The sequence below is a fragment of the Neolamprologus multifasciatus genome, chromosome 12, assembly GCF_963576455.1.
Source record: "Neolamprologus multifasciatus chromosome 12, fNeoMul1.2, whole genome shotgun sequence".
NCBI lineage: Eukaryota > Metazoa > Chordata > Actinopteri > Cichliformes > Cichlidae > Neolamprologus > Neolamprologus multifasciatus.
In genome coordinates, this window is record NC_140450.1 from 4863971 (window position 1) to 4884934 (window position 20964).

Consider the following 20964-nt stretch of genomic DNA (forward strand, 5'->3'; position numbering starts at 1 on the left):
GTGTAGGTGAATGTGGAGTGTGGAGGAGGCTGTATCTAGATGCCAGACATTTCCCTTCTGTAGTTGTTTCATTTATATTATCGTCAGTGTAACTGATTCAGAGCACTGTTTGAGGAATATTATTCAGCTCAGATGCTCCAGATTATATTTACAGTTATATCAGTTCTTTCTTAAAATGATAGCAGCAGCATCATCACTGTATGTTACTTGTAGACAGCCACTTCACTTTGAATATGTTTTAATCAGTGCAAAGGTTGACCTAGCAAAAAAGCGTTTGGGAGCCACTGGGTTAGGGTATGTTCATGCTTTGGAAAATGTGATTGAGAGCATACATTTTGGACTTTTAACTGTATTTTCATAAGCTTTACAACTTTTTTACAGAGACAGAGAGAAATATATGGTACATGTTCTGTGCATTAGCCACCTTGTCCTGCTTTGTGATCAAAGTGGGCTAAACAATGAAAGAAAGCCGTGATAAAGGGAGGATGATCTTTAAAAGAGAGGAGCTAAAATTGCTTATTTCAGACAGGAAGGTCCAGCATGAGATGATCAAGGATTATTATGAATGTCGACTCAGAGAAATAAGCAGAATAGGTTCTGTTTAAACTATAAAATCCACATGCCATATTAATAAGTATCAAGTTATTTCCCAGAATTGACTCTGCCTGAACATCTTGACACATCAGGATAAAAGAAATAATTTGTATAATTCACTTTGAACATCGTGTAGTTTTCAGTGGAAACACTAAGAGACTAAATTTGCATCGCTATCTTCCGGAGAGCTGCCGGTAAATTTAAAAATAACCAAAACCCCTTCCTCTGCTGTAATGACTGTGACGCAGTTTGTTTAGTTTTGTTTTTAGCCACAGCGGATAAATTGGATTCTATAAATAAAAGTAATCAGTGCTTCTGTTTCAGTGTGATTTCTATAATTAACATCTAACTGTGACCCTGCTTTGTCTGGCGTGTCATTAATTGTTTATAGCAGGGATTTTAAAACGCAGTGTGGTGTTGATTTTATGGATGAAACGCTGAGTCAGGCTGAAGGAATGCGAGGAAAAGATAAATGTAAGTGAAACGAAAAGGGCTGCTTCTGGATTTATGAGATTCTATGAGAAACCCCCCCACTGAATGTCTCATCAGTGCTTTTGTTCATCAGCTGTTACATCAGTAAACGATGCTGATTAAGTCAAACTGCAACTGAACCTGATTTAAAATAAACTTTTTTCTCATTTTATTTACAAGGAGAGTGATCGAGCCCAAATGTTCGAACTGTTAAACTGTTTTCAGTTTAAGAGGAAAACTGAAAACGCTGTCACCTGCTTCTTGGCTCTCGTAGGAAAACACCCCAGTTTTCAGACTGAAGACTAAATCTCTTATGGCAAAAGCAGGGTCACCTCTAGATTTAAGCCTCAATTTTAAAGCATACTGAGCTCCGAGATGGTTCACAAGGTGTTCAACGTATCAGCTGTGCAGCTGAGACCCAGACGAGTCACTGACGCGAGCATTTCTGTCCGTTTTCACTGGAGAAACCTTCAAATGAACTTTAAGATTTCATTTACACCGACATTTTGAGTCTAGATTCAGCTTCTAGTCATGTTGAAATAGACAGTGGTGTTTCACACTTGGTAGCTTCCTCTGTTGAAGCCATTTCGAGATGGCATTGAACTCCCCTTTTTAGAGCATCACTTATTTTTCTACTAGCACGGACTGTTTGGTTTGCATGGCAACACTTACGGGAACATGAATAGGAGCATTATTCTGGGAATCGATTCGCGCGATAGAGCGAGGAGCTGCCCTTGAGCGCTGCATTTTTCGGGCCGGAGGTGATGGCGGCGCGGCCTCTGCGGTTTGGCTGATAAGAGCCGCTCCTGCTGTTGAGCCTCTCAGCTGCAGCTGTGCCTCGGCCATTACATCCAGCAGGATTTACAGCAGTCCAGGGGTTTGTCTCCTCTCTTTATCTGTCACATACACCCTCCCTCAGCTGTCAGGGTCTCTTCGGGGTTACTGAAGGTCACCTTCTGTGTACAGGACTCTTGTTTATTGGGCAGAGGTTAGATATCCCAGTTAGAGCCAGTTTGATTTGAGTCTTTTTTCTGCGTTCATGAAAACATTGTTGGTTATCAAGTGTGTGAAATGGCATCGCCGTCTGTCCATAATCTGTTTGTTAGTAGGCTGGTTCTGAGACATAACACTAAATGATCGGGCTGCAGCTCACGGTTATGCTCATTATTCTTTGGCCATTAACTGTTACTGTTTCACTCCATACACGTAAAATACGTAAAATATCACAGTTTCTCCCAATTTAGTCTTTGTATTATTACTAAGAGAATGTTAGCTGTTTGTTGACATTTAATTACAGCTCCAAACCGAGCTGAGCGTCTCTCAGCCCCGAGCTGAGATGTTGGAAATGGACTTGAATGACTAATTCTCTGAGGATCCACGATAAGTGGCCGTGACAGATGACTGTGGCACTGCATGCCATTCCTCCATAGTGATTCACACCGCCGCAGCTCTTCCTGTTAGGTTTTAATATGTTCATCTTTCTTGGCTCTCAAACAGCTAATGTTTATTTTATAGGGGTGTTTCCCCACTCGCAGACAGTCCAGCTATATTCGGTTGTTCAATTTAGCATTTTAGAAAAATCAGGTTTCTAGAAAACTAGAAAAAAGTGCTTCTTGCTCTTATTTTGAAACTGAACTCATCTGATTATGTTCTCATCTTTATTGCTTGGGAGCTGATCTTTGCTTACATGTTTAAGTCACCCTCCAAAGGTCCATTTAGGTCAATTAAATTCAAGAGGCAGACATCCTTATTGCTGATATCTCTAAAACTGGGCAAGCTAGATGGGGAAACAGCACTGCAGGCCGGCTGAAGAACTATCCCAGTGCATGATGCATTGTAGGCAGCTAAGCTAGAGTTTGGTGTTTTCAAGGAAATTAGTGTTAAAGATCTAATTTATAAGCCGTCAGAGGTAACTTTTGTTTCTGTTGTGTAACCGCGAGCGGTGCTGATGAGGCATCAGGTGAAGTGGAATTCGCATCGTTACTTTATGATGATCCCCGTCAGCGTCACAGTTCATGGTTTGTTTCATCTTCAATTTTCATGTTGAGGAGAAAACAACAACAAACTGCCGTGGGTGGTGACCTGCAGCGGCCCACAGAGCCCTCATTCAGGCAACAAGCAGCTTGTGTTAATTCCCCGTTTGGGTAAATGCAGGCTGCAGCCTGTATTGTCGACCCAGTTATCCAGCAAGCTCTGTTTGGTAACAAGCTATTGTTTGTTTGTGCACGCACATGATTCACGAAGTATGACTCAGAGAGAGGGACCGACCAGAAAGGAGAGGGCCAGGTCACACAGATGGTCGTAATTAAAGGGTTTAGTCCCGGAATTAGATGCCGGACATTTTTAACTCCACGTTCTGCACGGTAAAGATGGCTGCTCCTCTCAGCCTCCAGCTCCCTCTAATCTGGTCCCTTAAACACTTATTTGAAGCGCTTGTTCCAGCACGAAGAAACCGCCGTGAATCCTGGGACAGAATTTCACCCGAACAAAGTGGACAGTTGGAGTAAAATGTTTTGTTTTCCTTGTCTGCCTCTCAGAGCTCGACGCAGGAGATCGGCGAGGAGGCCGAGGAGGACGCCATCTTCACCATCACACTGAGGAAGGTGCAGCTTCACCAGTCGGCCAGCAAAGGGCAGCGATGGCTGGGCGTGGACACGGACTCCGCCCTGAGCCTCTACGAAACCTGCAAGGTGCGGACCATCAAGGCCGGCACTCTGGAGAGGCTGGTGGAGTACATGGTGTCGGCGTTCAAGGGCAAAGACTCCACCTACGTCACCATCTTCCTCTGTACCTACCGATCCTTCGCCACCACCAAGCAGGTGCTCGATCTCCTGCTCAACAGGTACGGTGACACCAGACGACACACCAGACGGAAAAACAGATTTGTGCTTTTCTGATTTAAATTCTTAATCAGAAATGAAGATGAATACATTGAGGTAGACGTTGTGTTTAAGTACAAATTTTAGACACTTTACTTGAAGATTTTTGTTTTGTGACACATAATCATGCTCAGATCCATTATTATAAAACAAACAGAGAAAAAATTCAGTATATCAGAAGATTAAAATAGCAAATTTACTTAGAAATAAATTCTCCAAATTACAAGAAACAAGGGATATTTATTTTATTATTTATTTATATTATTATTATTATTTTTTTATTTATTTATTTATTTATTTATTATTATAAAGGACCAAAAGGACCAAAATGATCACACTGTAAATGAACCCCATCATGCCTACACACTGTATACAGAGGACTGACATAACATTAATTAACAGACTTATAATTTACTAGAATTTCTCTCAAAAAAGCTGAACCTGGTACCCTGAGTGATATCAGTGTTAATTCAGCTGTTCAATGCAAAATTATCCAGAAGGCTCCAACAGCACACACAGTTGAAAATTTCAGTTAAGTGAGTCGAATTAACAGAGATAAGGCCCGGGACAACTGCCTGCGCCTGGACACCTGTCAGTCAAAAGGACCACACCCCTGAAAAGCCAATAAAAAAAATATATCCGCCCAGCAGTTGTGATGAAGGGAAAAACTGCACATACACAGCAGATTTGTAGTAAATGTGTTCGTTTGTGCTGTGAAGTTGTATTTTTTTTAAACGGCCATCGTGCACTTAGTGGATGGACCCTGCGCAGCGGTCAGAGGTCTACATCTACGACTAGTTTTACTACTCCTGTGCTTTTGCTACAATTGCTTTACTGCAAAGCAAAATGTAGTAAAAAATAAATATGATACAATAATAAAACGGCAATAAAAAATGAAAAGATGCCGATGACAGTAAGGCTCAATGAGTTGAGCAGGATCACCGTATGTGACACACAAGACTTAAAAACAGTTTTTTACCACCAAGCCATACGACACCTCAACCACAACACTTAAACACACACAACACAGCACTCAGAAGCTACCCTGCAGCTTCACAAGTACTCTGTTTAATCTGCACTGGTCACTTCACTTTATTGTCATTGATATTTATATTTAAAAGTGCAATACTGTAATTTTCTGCTGCTCATTCCTGTGCAATATCCCATCTGCCCTCCCGTCATATTTCTTTTCAAGATTTTCTTATTTAATCACTAGTGTACATATATTTATATTTATAGATACATATATATTTAGTCATCTTTTCTCTTTTACCATGTCTCTCTAATATTTTGCCCCTTACTATTTTTCTATTTTATTTTATTTTCTCCTACTGTATCATGCTGCTGAGTGACTGCTGCTCGTCAACCACATTTCATTGCAATGTTGACCCTGTGCTAACTTGCATATGACAAATAAAACTGAAAACACATGCCAAAGGCTACTGCAGGGGCGTGGGTTCAAGTTTGCCTCCGGACATTTTCTGAGTGTTTCATGTTTTTCTGTTCAGAATAATTTTAAATATTGCTCAGTATTACAAAATACTGTTACTAATGCCCCTGTGCTTTAAAACGACAACAACAAAAGAGAGAGAGAGCCATCAAACCTTGACATGAAAACTCAGACTGAAGCTTCTTTCTTTTTTGGCTGTTTTGTTCATTAGTTTGGTTCATAAAATGAAACCGTGGTGTTTTTTTCTTTCTGTTTTTAGGTATGCCAAGCTCCAAAATGTGCCTGCAGCCACAGCACACAGAGTCTCCCAGGACGACTGCACAGAGCTGAGAAAGTAAGCGTGCTGCGACCTTCAGTGTCGAGCTTCCAACATTAATCACAGAGTACATTCATAGCACCGAGCCTCAACCCCCCCTCCTCCCCGGCTTAAAGAGATCCTTTTCTTCCCCGTGGCTGGATACCTGTCAGACTGAGGGGGCTGTTTGGGTTCAGGCAGCCCTAAAAATGTGATAAATCACAGAAAAATAAACAACTTATTCACTTTCTTATTCTCTTGTAAAAGAGCTTTAGTTAAATCCTTAAAGTCAAGCCACTGTTTTCTGAGAAATGCTCCCATTGACTTCAGGTTGTTTTAAACTTCATGGAAACATTGTGCAGTTTTAATTTTTTTCTAAATAAATGAGATATCTTCAGATTCTCAAATCCGCGTACTGGGAACATGATTTCGTGAGTAAAAACCACCTCCTCCATCTTGTAGCCATGTAGTGACCCTGAATGCATTTTATGATAATGCATTATGCATTATTTGCGTCATCCTTATATCCTGAATAAAGGCTGTATTACTCAAAGCTGCCTGGAGGTCCCATTGTTTCAAATCTAAGCCAAAATAAAGCTGTATTAAACTAAGTGGAGGGTCATTCATGTTAATGACATCGAGCTTTAAGCAGTAGAGGCTCTTTTAGGATTTCAAGATGGCTCATTAATTCAGAAAAACAGGGCTTTTTTTTTTACTCTTGTGTAACAGAAACCATATTTGTTTAGATTTAGTTTGAATCGGAAGAATGGAAATAACAAAGGATGGAAAAACAACCTGACCATAAGAGTCACCAGTTCAGATAAACACTACAATACTGTAATAGATAATTCTCTCAAGCGTACCTTCAAATTGAAAATGTGAGAATGTCTTTCTATAAATTCAGTTTTTCTACTTCCATGCAGGGCTGCTACAAACGATTATTTTGATAGTCGGCTAGTCACCGATTAATTTTGCAATTAGTTGACTAATCAGATCATCATCCATTGGATGTAAAACGTACAGCTTATTGCACCAGCAGCATCTGCTCTTATATAACTATCATTAGCTTAAAGCTTTAAGTGTTTAAGGTATGTGCTAACTAAAAATAAGGACAAGATAATAGTTTATTAAATTTTAATGAAATTTGCAGATTGTTTCGGTGAAGTTTAATAAACTCCTTGCTATCTAAAATATAACAGGACACCAGAGTATATTCTCGAGCATCTCACACTTCTGATAATCAGCTGTCTGCTTGATGTTTATTCAGCTGTGTAAAAACTATAACTTTAATCTCAGCCAAACCGATTTACTCAGGAACAAATAAAATACTGAAAAAAGCCAAACAATAACAACAAGTTATCTAAGTGACTTATATATGTTTAACCTGAGTAGCGAAAGACAGCGGTGGGTTGATTTGCTGGGAGTCCGGTGTTCTCAGCGGCTCTAGTGAGCCTAGCCCCCGGCTAGCTATCGAGCTAGTGGGTAACAGACGTCTCCGAAAACGTCGGAGCGCTTTTGAAAATATGTGGTGTCTTGATAAACTGAGCAGATATTTGAGGTTTACACAGCTACATTCTCGCCTGAAAATATGTTTAACGTTTATTTTGTGACCCAGAAAGAATAATAAGAGTAACATTAAAACTAACTAGCTGCCGCCATTGTTGGAAACGGAGCTGGGACAGAGCTACTTCTTCTTCTGGGTTTAACGGCAGCTGGCATCCTTGTACATGCAGTGCTGCCATCTTCTGTTTCAGTCCGTTATTACACTCTTTTTTCTTTTTTTTCTTTTTTTTTTTTTTTTATTATTTATTTTATTTTCAGTTGTTACAGACGGGACAGACATGAGTGAGGGATAGGAAAGGGAGAAAGAAAGAGGAAGGAAAAGAAAAACAGAAGGGGAGAGGGACAGTGAGAAAGGGGGGAAGAAAAAATATCTCCGGGATCACCTGTTGAGAGAAAAAGAATAGAAAACAAGCAAAAAAAAAAAAACAAAACAATGCAACATACTATACACAACACCATCGCATTAATCTAGCTAAGTGAAAACAGCAGTAAATACTAAATATTGAATGTTGTTGTGCAGCACGCAGGACAGACAGCGCACAATGTGCTTTGAAGTAGCAGCCAAGAAAGGTGTGATTTAAGTCTACGAATAGTGAACACCCATGTGCACACCTGTGTGGATCGGCGCGCTTGTATTCAAATGGTTTCCCCATGTAATGGTCTGCTAGAGGATGTAGAGAGCCATAGCCCCGTCCCCCAGGGCATGAAGCAGGCATGGAGGAGATCCAGGCCCCAGACATCCAGAGGCCCCAGAGTGCAAGAGCCCAAGGAGGACCACCGGAGGGGCATCCGTGCCACCTTCATGGGAAGGGCTGAGGATCCCCAGATGAGGGGTCACCCAGTAGCCACCGGGCAGAAGCTAGAGGGGGCTGCACCGGCGTGCCCGCCGGCTCTGCCGGCAGCCAGCTGTGCCAGAGTGAACCGAGCCACAGGCACAGAGGCCGGAGGCCCGAGGGCCCCCCGCGCCCCCGTTATTACACTCTTAAATCCTACTACTTATTCCTGCGTCTTTTGTGATCTTACAAAGCTTCAAACGACGCGTCGACTATTAAATTAGTCGTCGACGATTTTGATAGTCAACTTAATCGTGACTAGTCGACTAATCGTGGCAGCCCTACTTTCATATTGTTGCTTTGTGGGTTTCCTAAGGAGGCCACTTCAGAGCCAAGTCGATTATCAGCCTCAGATAAGTGAGGCTCTTTTCTTATATTTTATTTCCTGTGTGTTTCAGCACTGTTTCGTCCATCCTGGGCGCGTGGCTGGACCAGTACTCTGAGGACTTCTGGACCCCTCCAAACTACGAGTGTCTGCATCAGCTCCTCGCTTACCTTCACCTCCACTTCCTCGGCTCGGACCTGGAGCGCCGTGCCCGCAACCTGCTGGCCCACTTCCACCGAAGACAGCAGTGTGAGCCTGATCCTGATGGTATGAAGGCAGGACAAGAGAGGGACACCAGAGCAGGCAGGGACTCCTTTAACATACCAGAATGGTGGTCCCACAGTAATAAAAACTGAAGTGTTAGAATAAACCAGTGCACATTTCAGGTGGCTCTAAATGTTCAGTTTCAGTTCAAACGCTGAGATATTTGTTGCTGTAAAGAACAAAGAAAGTGTTGGCTCAGAAAAAGTGCAGGAGCTGCGTTAACGTTGAGCTCAGGTGGAGTCAGCTGTGTGAAAAATATATATTTTTATTCTCTTTAGGGGAACACATCGGCTGCCCTTTCGCTACGCAGGAAGAGAGCGGCTTTGAGGATGAGCTTCCTGCTTTCAGTTTCCTGTCGTTTGACCCCATCATGGTGGCAGAGCAGTTCACGCTCATGGACGCGGTGAGAATCTGTCCTGTCCCTTTCAGCACAGTTACCTGGTGGTGTTGATTCTTAAGATCATATCTGCACCTCCTCTCTTTAAATTAGAAATAAGTATCGATTTTAACTCGCCTCTTTCTCTGCGTCCATTCAGGATCTGTTCAAGAAGGTGGTTCCCTACCACTGCCTGGGGGGGATTTGGTCTCAGCGGGATAAGAAAGGTAAGGAGCACCTGGCTCCCACCATCAGAGCCACCGTGGCCCAATTCAACTCTGTCACCAACTGTGTCATCACCACCTGCCTGAGCAACCCGGCACTGAAGCCCAACCAGAGAGCCCGTCTGCTGGAGAGGTGGATAGAAGTTGCCCGGGTGAGACTTCTGGTTCGCTGAGCTCATGTGCACTTGGGACCGACGGCCGTTTCGGTTTGTTTCTGACCGAACGATTGCTGTTTTCAGGAGTGTCGAATACTAAAGAACTTCTCCTCGTTGCGAGCCATCCTGTCCGCCCTGCAGTGCAACGCAATCCACCGCCTAAAGAGGACCTGGGAGGAAGTGTCACGGTAGGTTTCGTGCCCGCCTGCAGGCTCTGCAGAGTGATTGTTGTGCGCTGACCTCTTTGTCCGCCTACAGGGAAAGTTTCCGAACCTTCCGCGAGCTGTCCGAGATCTTCTCTGACGACAACAATTACTCCCTGAGCCGAGAGCTGCTGGTGAAGGTGAGTCACAGCAACAGATGTAAACATAACACAGTGAAAACGGAGGAGGTGTATTTTGCCGCTGAAGGAAAAACTATTTTCACAATAATACGCAGACAAGTCAGTTTATGAGTTACATAACAGTGACACGTGGCAGCTGAGCAGGCGGCGGGAGGATGCACGGCTAGGTGACCCTTTACCGTCAGTATCCTTCCTCACAACAGCTGCAGCCAAGCTTCCTGCACATCAGAGCACCTTGTTCTGTTACTTTTGGACAACAGGATCCATATACGATGTCCAGGGTGGGCTCTGTGCAGCTGACAGGTTGCTGTCATCATTAGTGCGATATAGTGGGTTTAATGCAGAGACGCGTTGACACCTTCAGGGTGTTTTGCAGCTCGTATTGACGCATTCAGTGGAAGGTCAGCAGGAGCTGATTCATTAATTCAAGATATTTGAGTGAGCAGGAAATGCGATGACAGATCAACAGGCTGCACGTGCTTTCCGCTGCTCGTCTTTACTCTTTGACTTTACTACAGAAGCTTTGCATGATTCACAGGTCAAAATAAGGATTATTTTTCTTGCACTGGGGCTTTGCATTCATCCTCTGTCTGAAACAAGCTGTTTTAATTCCTCTGCCTTTTACACCAACTCGCTTTTGAGTAGCTGCTGCTTGTGAACAGAAGGACTGAAGAGCAGCAGGGATGTTTGGCTTTTATCGCACAAGAAACTTAGACGGAAACAGGATTTAGTTGCACTTATGCTGCAGCGCTGTCCTTACAATCAACACGTTTTTAAGTTGTCACATTCTGACTTTTGCACGCTCATAAAGACTGCTCAATTGTTAGGAAAAAGCTCGTAATCATTGTAAATAATTGCAGAACTCTTGACTAATGCACGATATTGACATTTACTGGATTGAAAAACAACCATGTACTACGATGCAGGACAGTCGGTGTATGTGGGTGTTCGTGGTGATGAGGAATATGGTGTGATTTATTTATTTATATTTCAATAGGCGTTGATGAAAATAGATCTCTAAGGCACAGGGGGATATAAAAATATACCCGTCTCAACACATTCACTGATGTTTTGGTGGATTTTGATGACAGTGTTCTTATAATTGAACAAACTAGGTCCTCTTGACCCGTGTGTAAGGTGATCTTTCTTAGTGTTCAGTCTGCTGTGCTTAGTCAGAGTAAAGGTAGAGAGTGAATTATCACCTGTTTTTAACCTGAGACGTTTTCTGATGTAATGCTGAGTTAGTTAACACCCGCGGCGTCCGCTGAGGGAATCCCTGCTGACGTCACAGGGAGGAACCCTTTGGCAGGTGTAGATAACGGCTCCAATATGTGAAAGCAGACCTCAGGGCGTCGCCTCCGTCTATCTGCTCGGGCCAGGCCGCGTTGACTCGACTCGCTTGGCTCGAGTTGCACGAAGCTCCGGAGGCCTCCAGGCATTACATCACTCTGAGGAATGCGCAAGGAACGCCAAGGAGGTGGATTTCCTCCCAGTTTTTACTTTGAGGTCGTGCAGATGTTTTAGTTTTTATGTCAGAACAAGTTTTAAAGATCTAATCTGCTGTAACACATAAACGAAGTATATGAAGGTTAAAAAGCTTTTGGAGAAAAACATCCTTGAAGGGAGGTTCCTGGTTAAAAATCGCCCCGCCTGCCCGTCCCTGACCTCCAGGCCAGCTGGATGCATTACACATGCTTTAAATCACCAAACGGCACATGTGTTTTCTGTGAACCGTAACGTCGTCATATTTTGAGCCAATGAAAACAGATGTGTGACACATTCTGTGGTTAGATTCGATTTGTGTTGGAAAGACAAAGACAAAAATGTCTAAAACTTTATTAACTGTATATAAACTACAGGTATCTGCAGTCATATAAAGATCATTATATGTTCTGCTACAGCTTCATGCCATGGTGTGTGTATATTAACATTTTATCATGAATGTTACTTGATATTTTTGAAGAGGAGATGAATAAATTAATCAGAGGTATTTAATTACACAGGAATCAACAGGAAAATGCTTCATTTTCCCCTCGCAGATTTAAAAACACCCAGAAGGACAACAGGCTGTGTGAATTATGTGGATTAGAAGAAGTTGGGAATGAAATACACTTTCTTTTATAGCATCCTTATTACGATGAGTGAAGAGTATGTACATTTATTGAGAAAAATCCAGAAATGTTTGAGTGCTACTGACAGGAATAAATTCTACTTTTTCTGCATAATCATCATACAAAATGTAATCAAATGGAAAAGTCTCTTTTTAAAACTTGTTTTATTAGTTTTAATCTTTTAACTTTATGCATCAAGCAAAAATTAAATTATATGCAACATTCTCTGACTGGAAGAAATTTGTTTGACATTTAAACCTATTTTCTGCACATTCCAGCACATAAGATAAAATATTTTTTGTGTTTACACTCAGTCTTTCAAATAGATGCAAGTAAAACACAGCAGAAAATAAATAAAGTCAAAGACTAGCGGTCCTGTTGCTCTATTTTCACCTGTAAAGCAGGAGTGGGGTAGGCGGAGGTTTACCCTGGTGCAGGTGTGCAGCGGTCAGTGGAAGAATCCGCGAGTTTCTCTGTGAGTTTCCCATTACGTCGTAGCTACTCGGTGCTTGCTCGGAAGTTATGGGTTTTTTTGTAAAAAGAAGTTTTCTTCCCACGCACAACCGACACTAATGTTTTTGTCACTTTTTATGGAATCAAACTCAAAGTAAGGTCAGTACTTCCACGCTTTAAACGCTGCACGCTCATACTCTCTCTGCACTCGATATATGATCCATTGTTGATCTGCACACAGCTGTTGTCACGAACGTCGCACTCGCTTACGTCACTGTCATGAGACATTCTCACAAAAAAATCACGGTTTTAGTAACGCAGTGTTCCTACGGGAAAGTAACAGTAATCTAATTACCGTTTTTGCAATAGTAATCCCTTACTTTACTGTCAATTCGTGGTTTTGGGAAACGCGCAACAAAAATGAATCTAACTATATTACAGGAGAAATGTGTGTATTCAGAAGTCGTTTAAAGGAACACAATATGGGATAAACTGTGTCTGATGTTGAATTATGTAGCACAGGGATGTTTGTTTTTCTGCAGAAGTGCGCCTTAGTGGAAGGAGGGTTGGGTATTTTTAGTGTTTGGCCTGTATTTTGCCCATTTGTGATTTTTAGCATCCACAAAAACTTATCATGTGTTGTTTATTCTGCAGGAGGGCACCTCCAAGTTTGCAACTTTAGAAATCAACCCTAAACGCGCTCAGAGGAGACACCAGCAGCAGAGAGACCTGGTGAGACCACATCCTATCTGTGTCTGTGAAGGTTCTCAGTCATCCAGGTCATTGTAGTCCCCACTAAGAGCGCACCCGAAACCCTGGCTGATTGGGACCCACACCCAGTGTCACACCTTGGCTCAGGCGATTAGAGGATCATCAGGGGGTCCTTTTGTCCCTCTGTGGGGGGAAACTCCCACTAGGTTTATATCTGGGACTCTCCACCATTTGACCTTAGAACTGAAGAAGCTTCTCGGATGAGAGGTGAAACGTCTTCAAGCAACTTAAAGAAGTCCAGACGCTTTTCTTTGCAAGCTCCTTTGACCACATGCTATCTGCTTGATGCTTTTCCACCAAAGCACTGCTTCAGGCGCTGAGTCAGCCTCCATTTACTTATTTTTCTTATGCTAACAGGCACATCTGCAGCAACCAGTACTCTATATCAAATCCCCTTCAAATCCACTTAAGGAGTACAATCACATTTTGAATGGGGGATTGCCAGCTGCTCTTCAAATTTAGCTTTCTGGAAGTTTTCTTACAAATTTCAACAAGCAGTGATTAGCCTAAACTTCTGCAGCAGTTTGCAGGACTACTTACTGATGAAACGCTGGTTTAAATAACGTTGTTCTAGAGAAATGGTCACTTGCACTCTAAATGCATGTTCATCTCCACGTAAACAGGGAGTGATGCAGGGGACGATCCCTTACCTGGGGACTTTCTTGACGGACCTGGTGATGATGGACACTGCCATGAAGGATTACACTGAGGTCAGACGTCAGATGGGAGTCGTTACTGTGATGATTTTTGGATTTTTTAACCCTTCCTGGGTTTGTATTTTTTATTTTCTATCACTGCTAATAATTTCTTTTCTTCTTTTTCAGGGTGGTCTGATTAACTTCGAGAAGAGAAGAAAGGTGAATTATTTCTTTTTGTTTGTTTGAAATCATCATCAAAAATAATCTGCCGGTCCAAATCCCAAAGTCAAACCCTTTTTTTGGCTCTGCCCTCTTGTTGCAGGAGTTCGAGGTGATCGCTCAGATCAAACTGCTCCAGCTGGCCTCCAACAACTACAATTTCACTCAGGACAGCCACTTCAGGGAGTGGTTCGCCGGCGTGGACAAATACAGCGAGGCAGAGAGGTCAGTCATCAGAGGCTCCTCCCTCTGTCTCTGACCCCGGAGGAAAGCAGGAAATCTGGCTGTTGTTTTGATGGCGGTTGGATATCTGCAGTCATCAATTCTGACAGTGAAAAGGGGAATTTAACAAAACTTGGTGCTGTGCTTTTAAAAAAAACTAATATAAAACTAATATATATATATATATATATATATATATATATATATATATATATATATATATATATATATATATATATATATATATATATATATATATATATATATATATAAACCCTCAAGTTTTGGCAGGAACACATGAAATGTTCACATGTTCCAAGATTTTTAGGAGTTTATGAAATGATTCACAGCACTGGCTGCCAGCATGAAGCGTGGGTTATTCAGTTTGTCCTCGGTTTTGCCGTCAGGATTAAAATATCTGTGCGTTTTGATGAAAATGGTGAAAATATCATTTCAGAGGAGGCGGTGAGGGGTTTAAAAGAATACAAAACCATTAAAAATGACGAAGTGGTAAAACCCACCAGATTTACACATCTGCAGGTGGAATGACCCAGCTCAGTGTTATCGGTGCTAACCGTGTTATCCTATCTCATCCTTGAATTTATGTCTTTGAATTCCCATTTTCTCTCTTGCCGTCCTGACTCCCTCCTGTTCCCGCAGCTACAATCTGTCCTGTGAGATCGAGCCTCTGTCAGAGTCGGCGAGCAACACGCTCCGAGGCAAGAAGAACGGAGGAATCATGAAGCGCTGGAGCGAGTAAGTCGTAGCGTTAATGCCGTTGTTTTAAACTTGACCACCAGTCTTGTTTTCATAACCCTCCTGTTCCGGTGTCATCTGCAGCCGACAGTTGACGGAGGCCGGTTGCAGCAGCGCCGCGGGCTCTCACTCCAAGTCCTTCGACCACTCGCACTACAGGCCGTACCAAGGAGGGGGGGGGGACAGCGGCGACGCTCTCAGCGTCACCTCTGTCAGCTCGAGCGGATCAGACCTGGAGGATGTGAACGCCAGCTTCCTGTCAGACTCACCGGAGGGACACGAGAGAAAGGTAGAAAAAGCTGCACATAGTATTTTCTTTTAAGCAGCTGTTTGTGAGGAGGGAAAAAAACAACAGTGGATCTGCTGGAAACATTTCCTCATGTTTGAAGTCTTTACTTTGAGGATAAAACTCGAAAGAAGGACTCAAATGGAGGACAGGGAAGAAGGCTGAATAAAAAAGGGCGAGCCTTTATTGGACAATGTTAACTGCTACAAACTACAAGAAAACTTCAGCGGGGAAAACAAAACGGAAATTCAAAACAGGGCAGAAGGAGCGTCTGATAGTGAAGGGCAAACACACACAAAACAAAAGTAAATAAAGACAAGGAAACACTTTAGACCAGCGGTCTCCAACCTTTTTTGCACCACGGACCGGTTTATGCCCGACAATATTTTCACGGACCGGCCTTTAAGGTGTCGCGGATAAATACAACAAAATGAAACTAGTACCGGTACTGAAAAAAGAAGATTTATTCATAACACACGTGAAAAGACCCAGGAAAACAGAGTTAACGATAAAAACGATAACAAAATAACGCTGAAAACTGATAAAAACCCTGAAAACCATACATTTCACACCTGAGCCTCAACTCTCGCGGCCCGGTACCAAACGACGGGCCACGGACCGGTGGTTGGGGACCGCTGCTTTAGGCAATGTAAACACAAGAAAGAAAATCAGTAAAATCAAAAAAGGGACCAAAACACACCAAAACTGAACAGGAAACCAGGCCTGGGACCTGTAGTCATTTGTACTGAAATCATGTGACATTGTGACTACACCAAGGTTTAGCCTTCAAAATCAAGACGATATGAACTCTAGGAATTATAAACATGTAGTTTAACGCTGGGTTTGACTTCACTGCTGAAATTCTACAAACATGAGTAAGAGAAGCCCACGCTGCCCCCTGGTGATCACTCACAGTTACAACAAACACGTGAGTTCCACAGTGTTATACTTAGAAATACTCCCAGCCCACAGCCACACTGGGAGCTTAAGTCCTTAAGTCACAGGGATTATTCACAGAGCACACTTGTTCCCACCTAAAGTTCAGTTGATTTGAGCGTGATCTCTGTGTCCTGTGTGGAGACAAATAATGGCTGTCATCGTGTCAGAGTGGTCTGGGGCCGTGCGATGACTGGTTCTGTTTTGTTTTCCTCTGTCCTCCTCCAGACGTCGACTCCTTCGGTGAAACTAACTGTCTCAGCACTGGGAAGAGAAGCTCCAGCTGCAGATACAACCTCAACGGTAACGGCTGCTATGTTTTTCTGTTCATTTCACACTGAAAACCTGAAATGGCTTGGATGACTGTCTGCAAACCAGACAGGGTGGGGTAGGGTGGGGTACTCGATTTAGAAAGCTGCAAACCTGCTCAGTAATAATTGTCCAATAATAATTCCCCTTATTATTAAGAAGAAAATTAGCTACAGATACCAGAATTGCTTACTGGAGCTGTAAACATGTTCATGTAAAGTTGGAAACTTTAACATGAAGCGTTGATGGGGACTGACTTGCTTTTGGAGCCTCAAGTGGTCTTTAGAGGAACTGCATGAGGTTTTTATTTCAGCATTGGCTTCATTTTTCAGCCTCTCCCACTAACCTCTCCCTCTGATACCCTTTCAGTTCTGGGAATGTACGTCTCTGTCGTCTCTGGACACGTCCGGGATGGGCTCGAGCTCTGGTTCAGCCTCCGGCTCCAGCAGCGCCTCCTCCTCCTCCGTCTCCTCCTCCACCCCGTTGTCGGCCTCGCGCTCACACAAACGCTCGGTGTCGGCCGTGTCGAACTACTCGACTCTGTCGCTGCCGTTGTACAACCAGCAGGTGGACGACTGCTGCATCATCCGGGTCAGCCTGGACGTGGAGAACGGGAACATGTATAAGAGCATCCTGGTGAGAGCAGAAAAACAGCTTTCAGGCTTTTTAACCCTTTAAAACCGGTCAGAGCGGGCACGCTCCGTTTTGTGCAACTACTTTTAAATCCTTGTAGCACTGCAACCACGTGAGCTAGCGCAATAATTTTTTTTGCATATGAAACCGGAGGAGTTGTACTTACATCTTATGCCATCAGCTTGTCCTCGGTCACAGTTTCCTTCCACATATAGCTTTGCAAAAACTGCATAAAAAGCACTTGCAGCAACAAAAACATAATATTCCAGAAACACGCTTTGCCGATCCGATCAGCTGTTCATAACACTTCCTATGTTGGAATAGACGTCAGCGTGAACTATCGCATGTCCGCCATGACCTGCCCGAAACCGGAAGTGACGTCATTTTCTTGGAAATGTAGGGTTTTTTTTACCATCAGGGCCTCATGAGCTTATACTGGTGTTTTTAAAAGTTATCTTTGACTGTATGACTTTCTGTGTCGTTTCTGGGATGCTTAGGACTCATATTGCACTGCTGGAAATAGTTTATTTTGATGCATAAGCTGCTTTTTAGCAAATTTGCATTATAATATTTATTTTCGTTTTTCCTGCAGTATATAAAAATTGGTGTATTTCAAAAATAAAACTATGAAGACACTCAAAATAAATTTCCTGTGGTGGGAAACTATTTTGTGCAACTTTTTTGTATTTACAGTTTTGAGGGATAAGCCTCTTAAATTTCTCTAACTAGAAATATATGTTAAAAAAACAAAAACGATTTTCAATTTTTTTGTAGTTTATTGCACTTTCTTGCAATTTATGTAATCACTATGCACTTAATGAAGACATATTATTAAAATCTGGGTTATAATGGTTGCATTGATGTATAGCAACTTGAAATGCTCCCAAAAATGGCTCCACAGCATGTAAAAATATAATATAAGCTCTGGTGGACTTGGTTCTATGGTAGGTTTTAAAGGGTTAAGAGGCAGTGAAGTCAGAGTTTTCTCTGTGTGTAAAGTGATGGTTAATAGTTAGGAACAGATGTTGATGTTCTGTCTGCGATTCAGGTGACGAGTCAGGACAAGACTCCGGCGGTGATCAGGAAGGCCATGATCAAACACAATCTGGAGCGAGAGAAGACCGAGGAATACGAACTCATGCAGAAAATCTCTGAGGACAAAGGTGATTATTTCTTTGTTTCATGTGTTCATTATTAGTTTTTAACAGTGAATTTAATATTACGCTGCTTTTATGATACAAGTTCCTGATGCACAGTGAAAACTTCCATAAAAATATGAGAGTAATTAATAGTACACATGTAACTGTATGTGTTTTGTCTTAATTGTTGTTAATTTAAAGTGAATTTAATGGCCGATGTGTTGACATATATTTACAGTTTCTCATGTGGTGAGAGATAAAGAATCGATTTTCTTTCACGTCCCCTGAGAATAACACTGCTTGAACTCGTTAATCACCACTTGTTGCTTCTCTCTTCCTGACCTCGTCCTGCAGAGCTCCGGATCCCGGACAACGCCAACGTCTTCTATGCCATGAACTCCACTGCCAACTATGACTTTGTGCTGAAAAAGCGCGGCTTGGCACGGCCCATGCGGGCCAAGAACGTGGCCAGTTCGACGCTGCCTCGCATGAAACAGAAGGGACTGAAAATCGCCAAAGGGATTTTCTGAGGAGACTTCCTCTCTCCTCCTCCTCCTCCTCCTCCACTCACCCTCTTCCTCGTCCTCGATCACCTTCTCTGGCCTCCGCTCGTCAGCTTCTGCTCAGGTGCTTGAGTTTTTGTTCAGACAAAAACTGGACATGCAAGAGGAGGAACGACCAAGCGCACCTCGGGAAGCAGAGGAGCACCTTAACACTTAACTGTCGCGTCGTCGGGACCCTGAGAGGACGTTAAAAGGCTGAAGGACACGTTTGTGGGGGGAACAAACGAGGCGTGTTGGCTGCTTCAGCCAGCTCATGGAAAAGCATCAGATCTCCCGGTCCTTTTACGTTTCGTTTACAGCTGTTTACATCTTAACATCAGTTGGTCAGATCGGTCGTTTCTGCACCTTCGACAAAAACACTTTTTTTCCCCTGTTTTTTTTTAACCATGTTGCAGAGCCTCACCCCTGTGTGATCACTCTGCGCTCTTCATGCTCGCACCCTCCTGCGTGGAGCAAACACTAACGGACAGAAAGGTGTCTGAATGTGATTCTACTTTTTCAGGGAGCTTTTGTTTCAAGCGCACCGCCGCCACCGCTTTTGCCCCGGTGGTCCCTGATGTCGACAGTGCCTGCAGGACTTGCAGCACTTGAAGGTTTCGCTCTCTGCCGCCTCAGCATTTTAACACCAGCGACGCTGACGCGAGCGTGGAGAGATCTGGACTCTATAAACTCCTGAACGCTGCCATGTTACACATACACAAAAATAAAAGGTCACGTGGCCTGAAACAGAGACGTGGTGTCAAAACCAGTGGGCGCAGCCATGAATCACATGCCACTGTTTTCTTTTTATTATTATTGTTATTATTATTAATTAATGAATCGTAACCACTACACGGAGAAGGATGCCACAGAGTGGGACAGAAACATGAGCTGAGAACAAGACACAAAAAAACTGAGTGTATATATCGATTAACACCATCTGTGCAGTATATTCTTTTCAAACGGACCACGAGATTTTGTTAACAGACTCGACGCTTTGTTCTTTTCTCTTTGTACATTTGTTTGCATCTCTCTCTTTGATATGGTGCTGCTACTTATCTTTCTGAAGACGTCATAATGAGCTGCACCTCACGTTTTTTGTTTTTTCTCTTCCGACTGACCGCCAGCCGCCATGTAGGAACACAGAAACGTCTGAGGGACACGAGGCATTACAGAAATAATCTTCCGCCCGGAAGAGTCGATACTCTCTGTTTTAGCTGTGCTTCCAACATGGCGGCTCGGCTTTCATAACCATCAGTTTCCAAATGTGCCATGACGGGCCAGGTGAGCGCTGCGGTATCATCTGGGGGTTTTACGTGTCTGTGATGGCAGCAGAGTCTTTCCTCTCTGGGCTCTAACTAACAGTACATGTGGGGGGGGGGGCGAAAGTAGCTTTGGATGATTTTTAGGTTCTCTGTTCCTGTTAGCGTACAGAAGAGCTCCTGAATGTTTCGTGCGTGGGCGCCCAGGCGAAGGACGGTGACGCTGCCAGACTCAACACGGGGGAACAAACTCTTCTCTTTACGCTCTCTGTTCCTTTAAAGGTAAAAATCCAACCTTAAACACACTCAGCGCTGGTTTTTTAACGAGCAATTTTTGGTGACTTGCTTCAAATATTTGTGGTTGGTATTTCCTTCATTTCCACAGGTGCTAAATGACAAAGCTGAGTTGTTTCTTACAGCAGAAACACATCTGATCACAGCTAAACCGATGCCAGACTAATGTGGCTTAACCAAGAACATTTGCCTGATCTAATAAAAAGCGGCGCAGAGGTGATAAACATAAACTGTATACTAAAGATGGACATACCCACTGTAACGAGCCATAAGAGCGACTAAGAGACGCCGTCACAGGCTAGGGAATGACAACCACCTCTAATGGGGACCATGGTTTCCAAAGACTTACACAATATTATATTCACTAATACTTGAATCTAACAATTGAGACCATAAACTTAAGAGGAAACTGTTTCCTGAGGTCATAGGTCATGTGAGTAGTGTGGTCATTTTCTGTAATAGAAGTCTATTTGCAGCTGCAGGCGTCGCCCACTGCTGGCCATTAGATACAATAAATGACACCAGAGTATGTGTCTTCTTTCACACTGGTGAAAAGAAAACATCAAAATCTGTTGCAAAGCATTCTGGGAAGTGGAGGAAATGGGAAATTTAAAAACAAAA

General features: G+C 43.0%; 1 protein-coding gene across 8 annotated transcripts in view; it reads left to right on the top strand.

Annotated features, from left to right (window-relative positions):
* The window catches only part of LOC146506219 (ral guanine nucleotide dissociation stimulator-like), a 65878-nt gene extending 44914 nt beyond the window's left edge, over nt 1–20964 (top strand). For 5 of the 8 annotated variants that reach the window (XM_085181160.1, XM_085181153.1, XM_085181159.1 and 2 more), the window contains exons 2-18: nt 3603–3907; nt 5654–5728; nt 8484–8713; nt 8953–9077; nt 9211–9426; nt 9514–9617; nt 9688–9772; nt 12991–13068; nt 13731–13817; nt 13932–13964; nt 14068–14189; nt 14847–14942; nt 15027–15231; nt 16393–16467; nt 16843–17109; nt 18155–18269; nt 18600–20964. In XM_085181160.1, coding sequence (XP_085037286.1) covers nt 3603–3907; nt 5654–5728; nt 8484–8713; nt 8953–9077; nt 9211–9426; nt 9514–9617; nt 9688–9772; nt 12991–13068; nt 13731–13817; nt 13932–13964; nt 14068–14189; nt 14847–14942; nt 15027–15231; nt 16393–16467; nt 16843–17109; nt 18155–18269; nt 18600–18775 — 2394 coding nt within the window. In that variant the 3' untranslated portion in view covers nt 18776–20964. The remainder of the gene's footprint in view (nt 1–3602; nt 3908–5653; nt 5729–8483; nt 8714–8952; nt 9078–9210; nt 9427–9513; nt 9618–9687; nt 9773–12990; nt 13069–13730; nt 13818–13931; nt 13965–14067; nt 14190–14846; nt 14943–15026; nt 15232–16392; nt 16468–16842; nt 17110–18154; nt 18270–18599) is intronic. The other 3 variants (XM_085181154.1, XM_085181158.1, XM_085181155.1) reach the window with 2 other exon arrangements.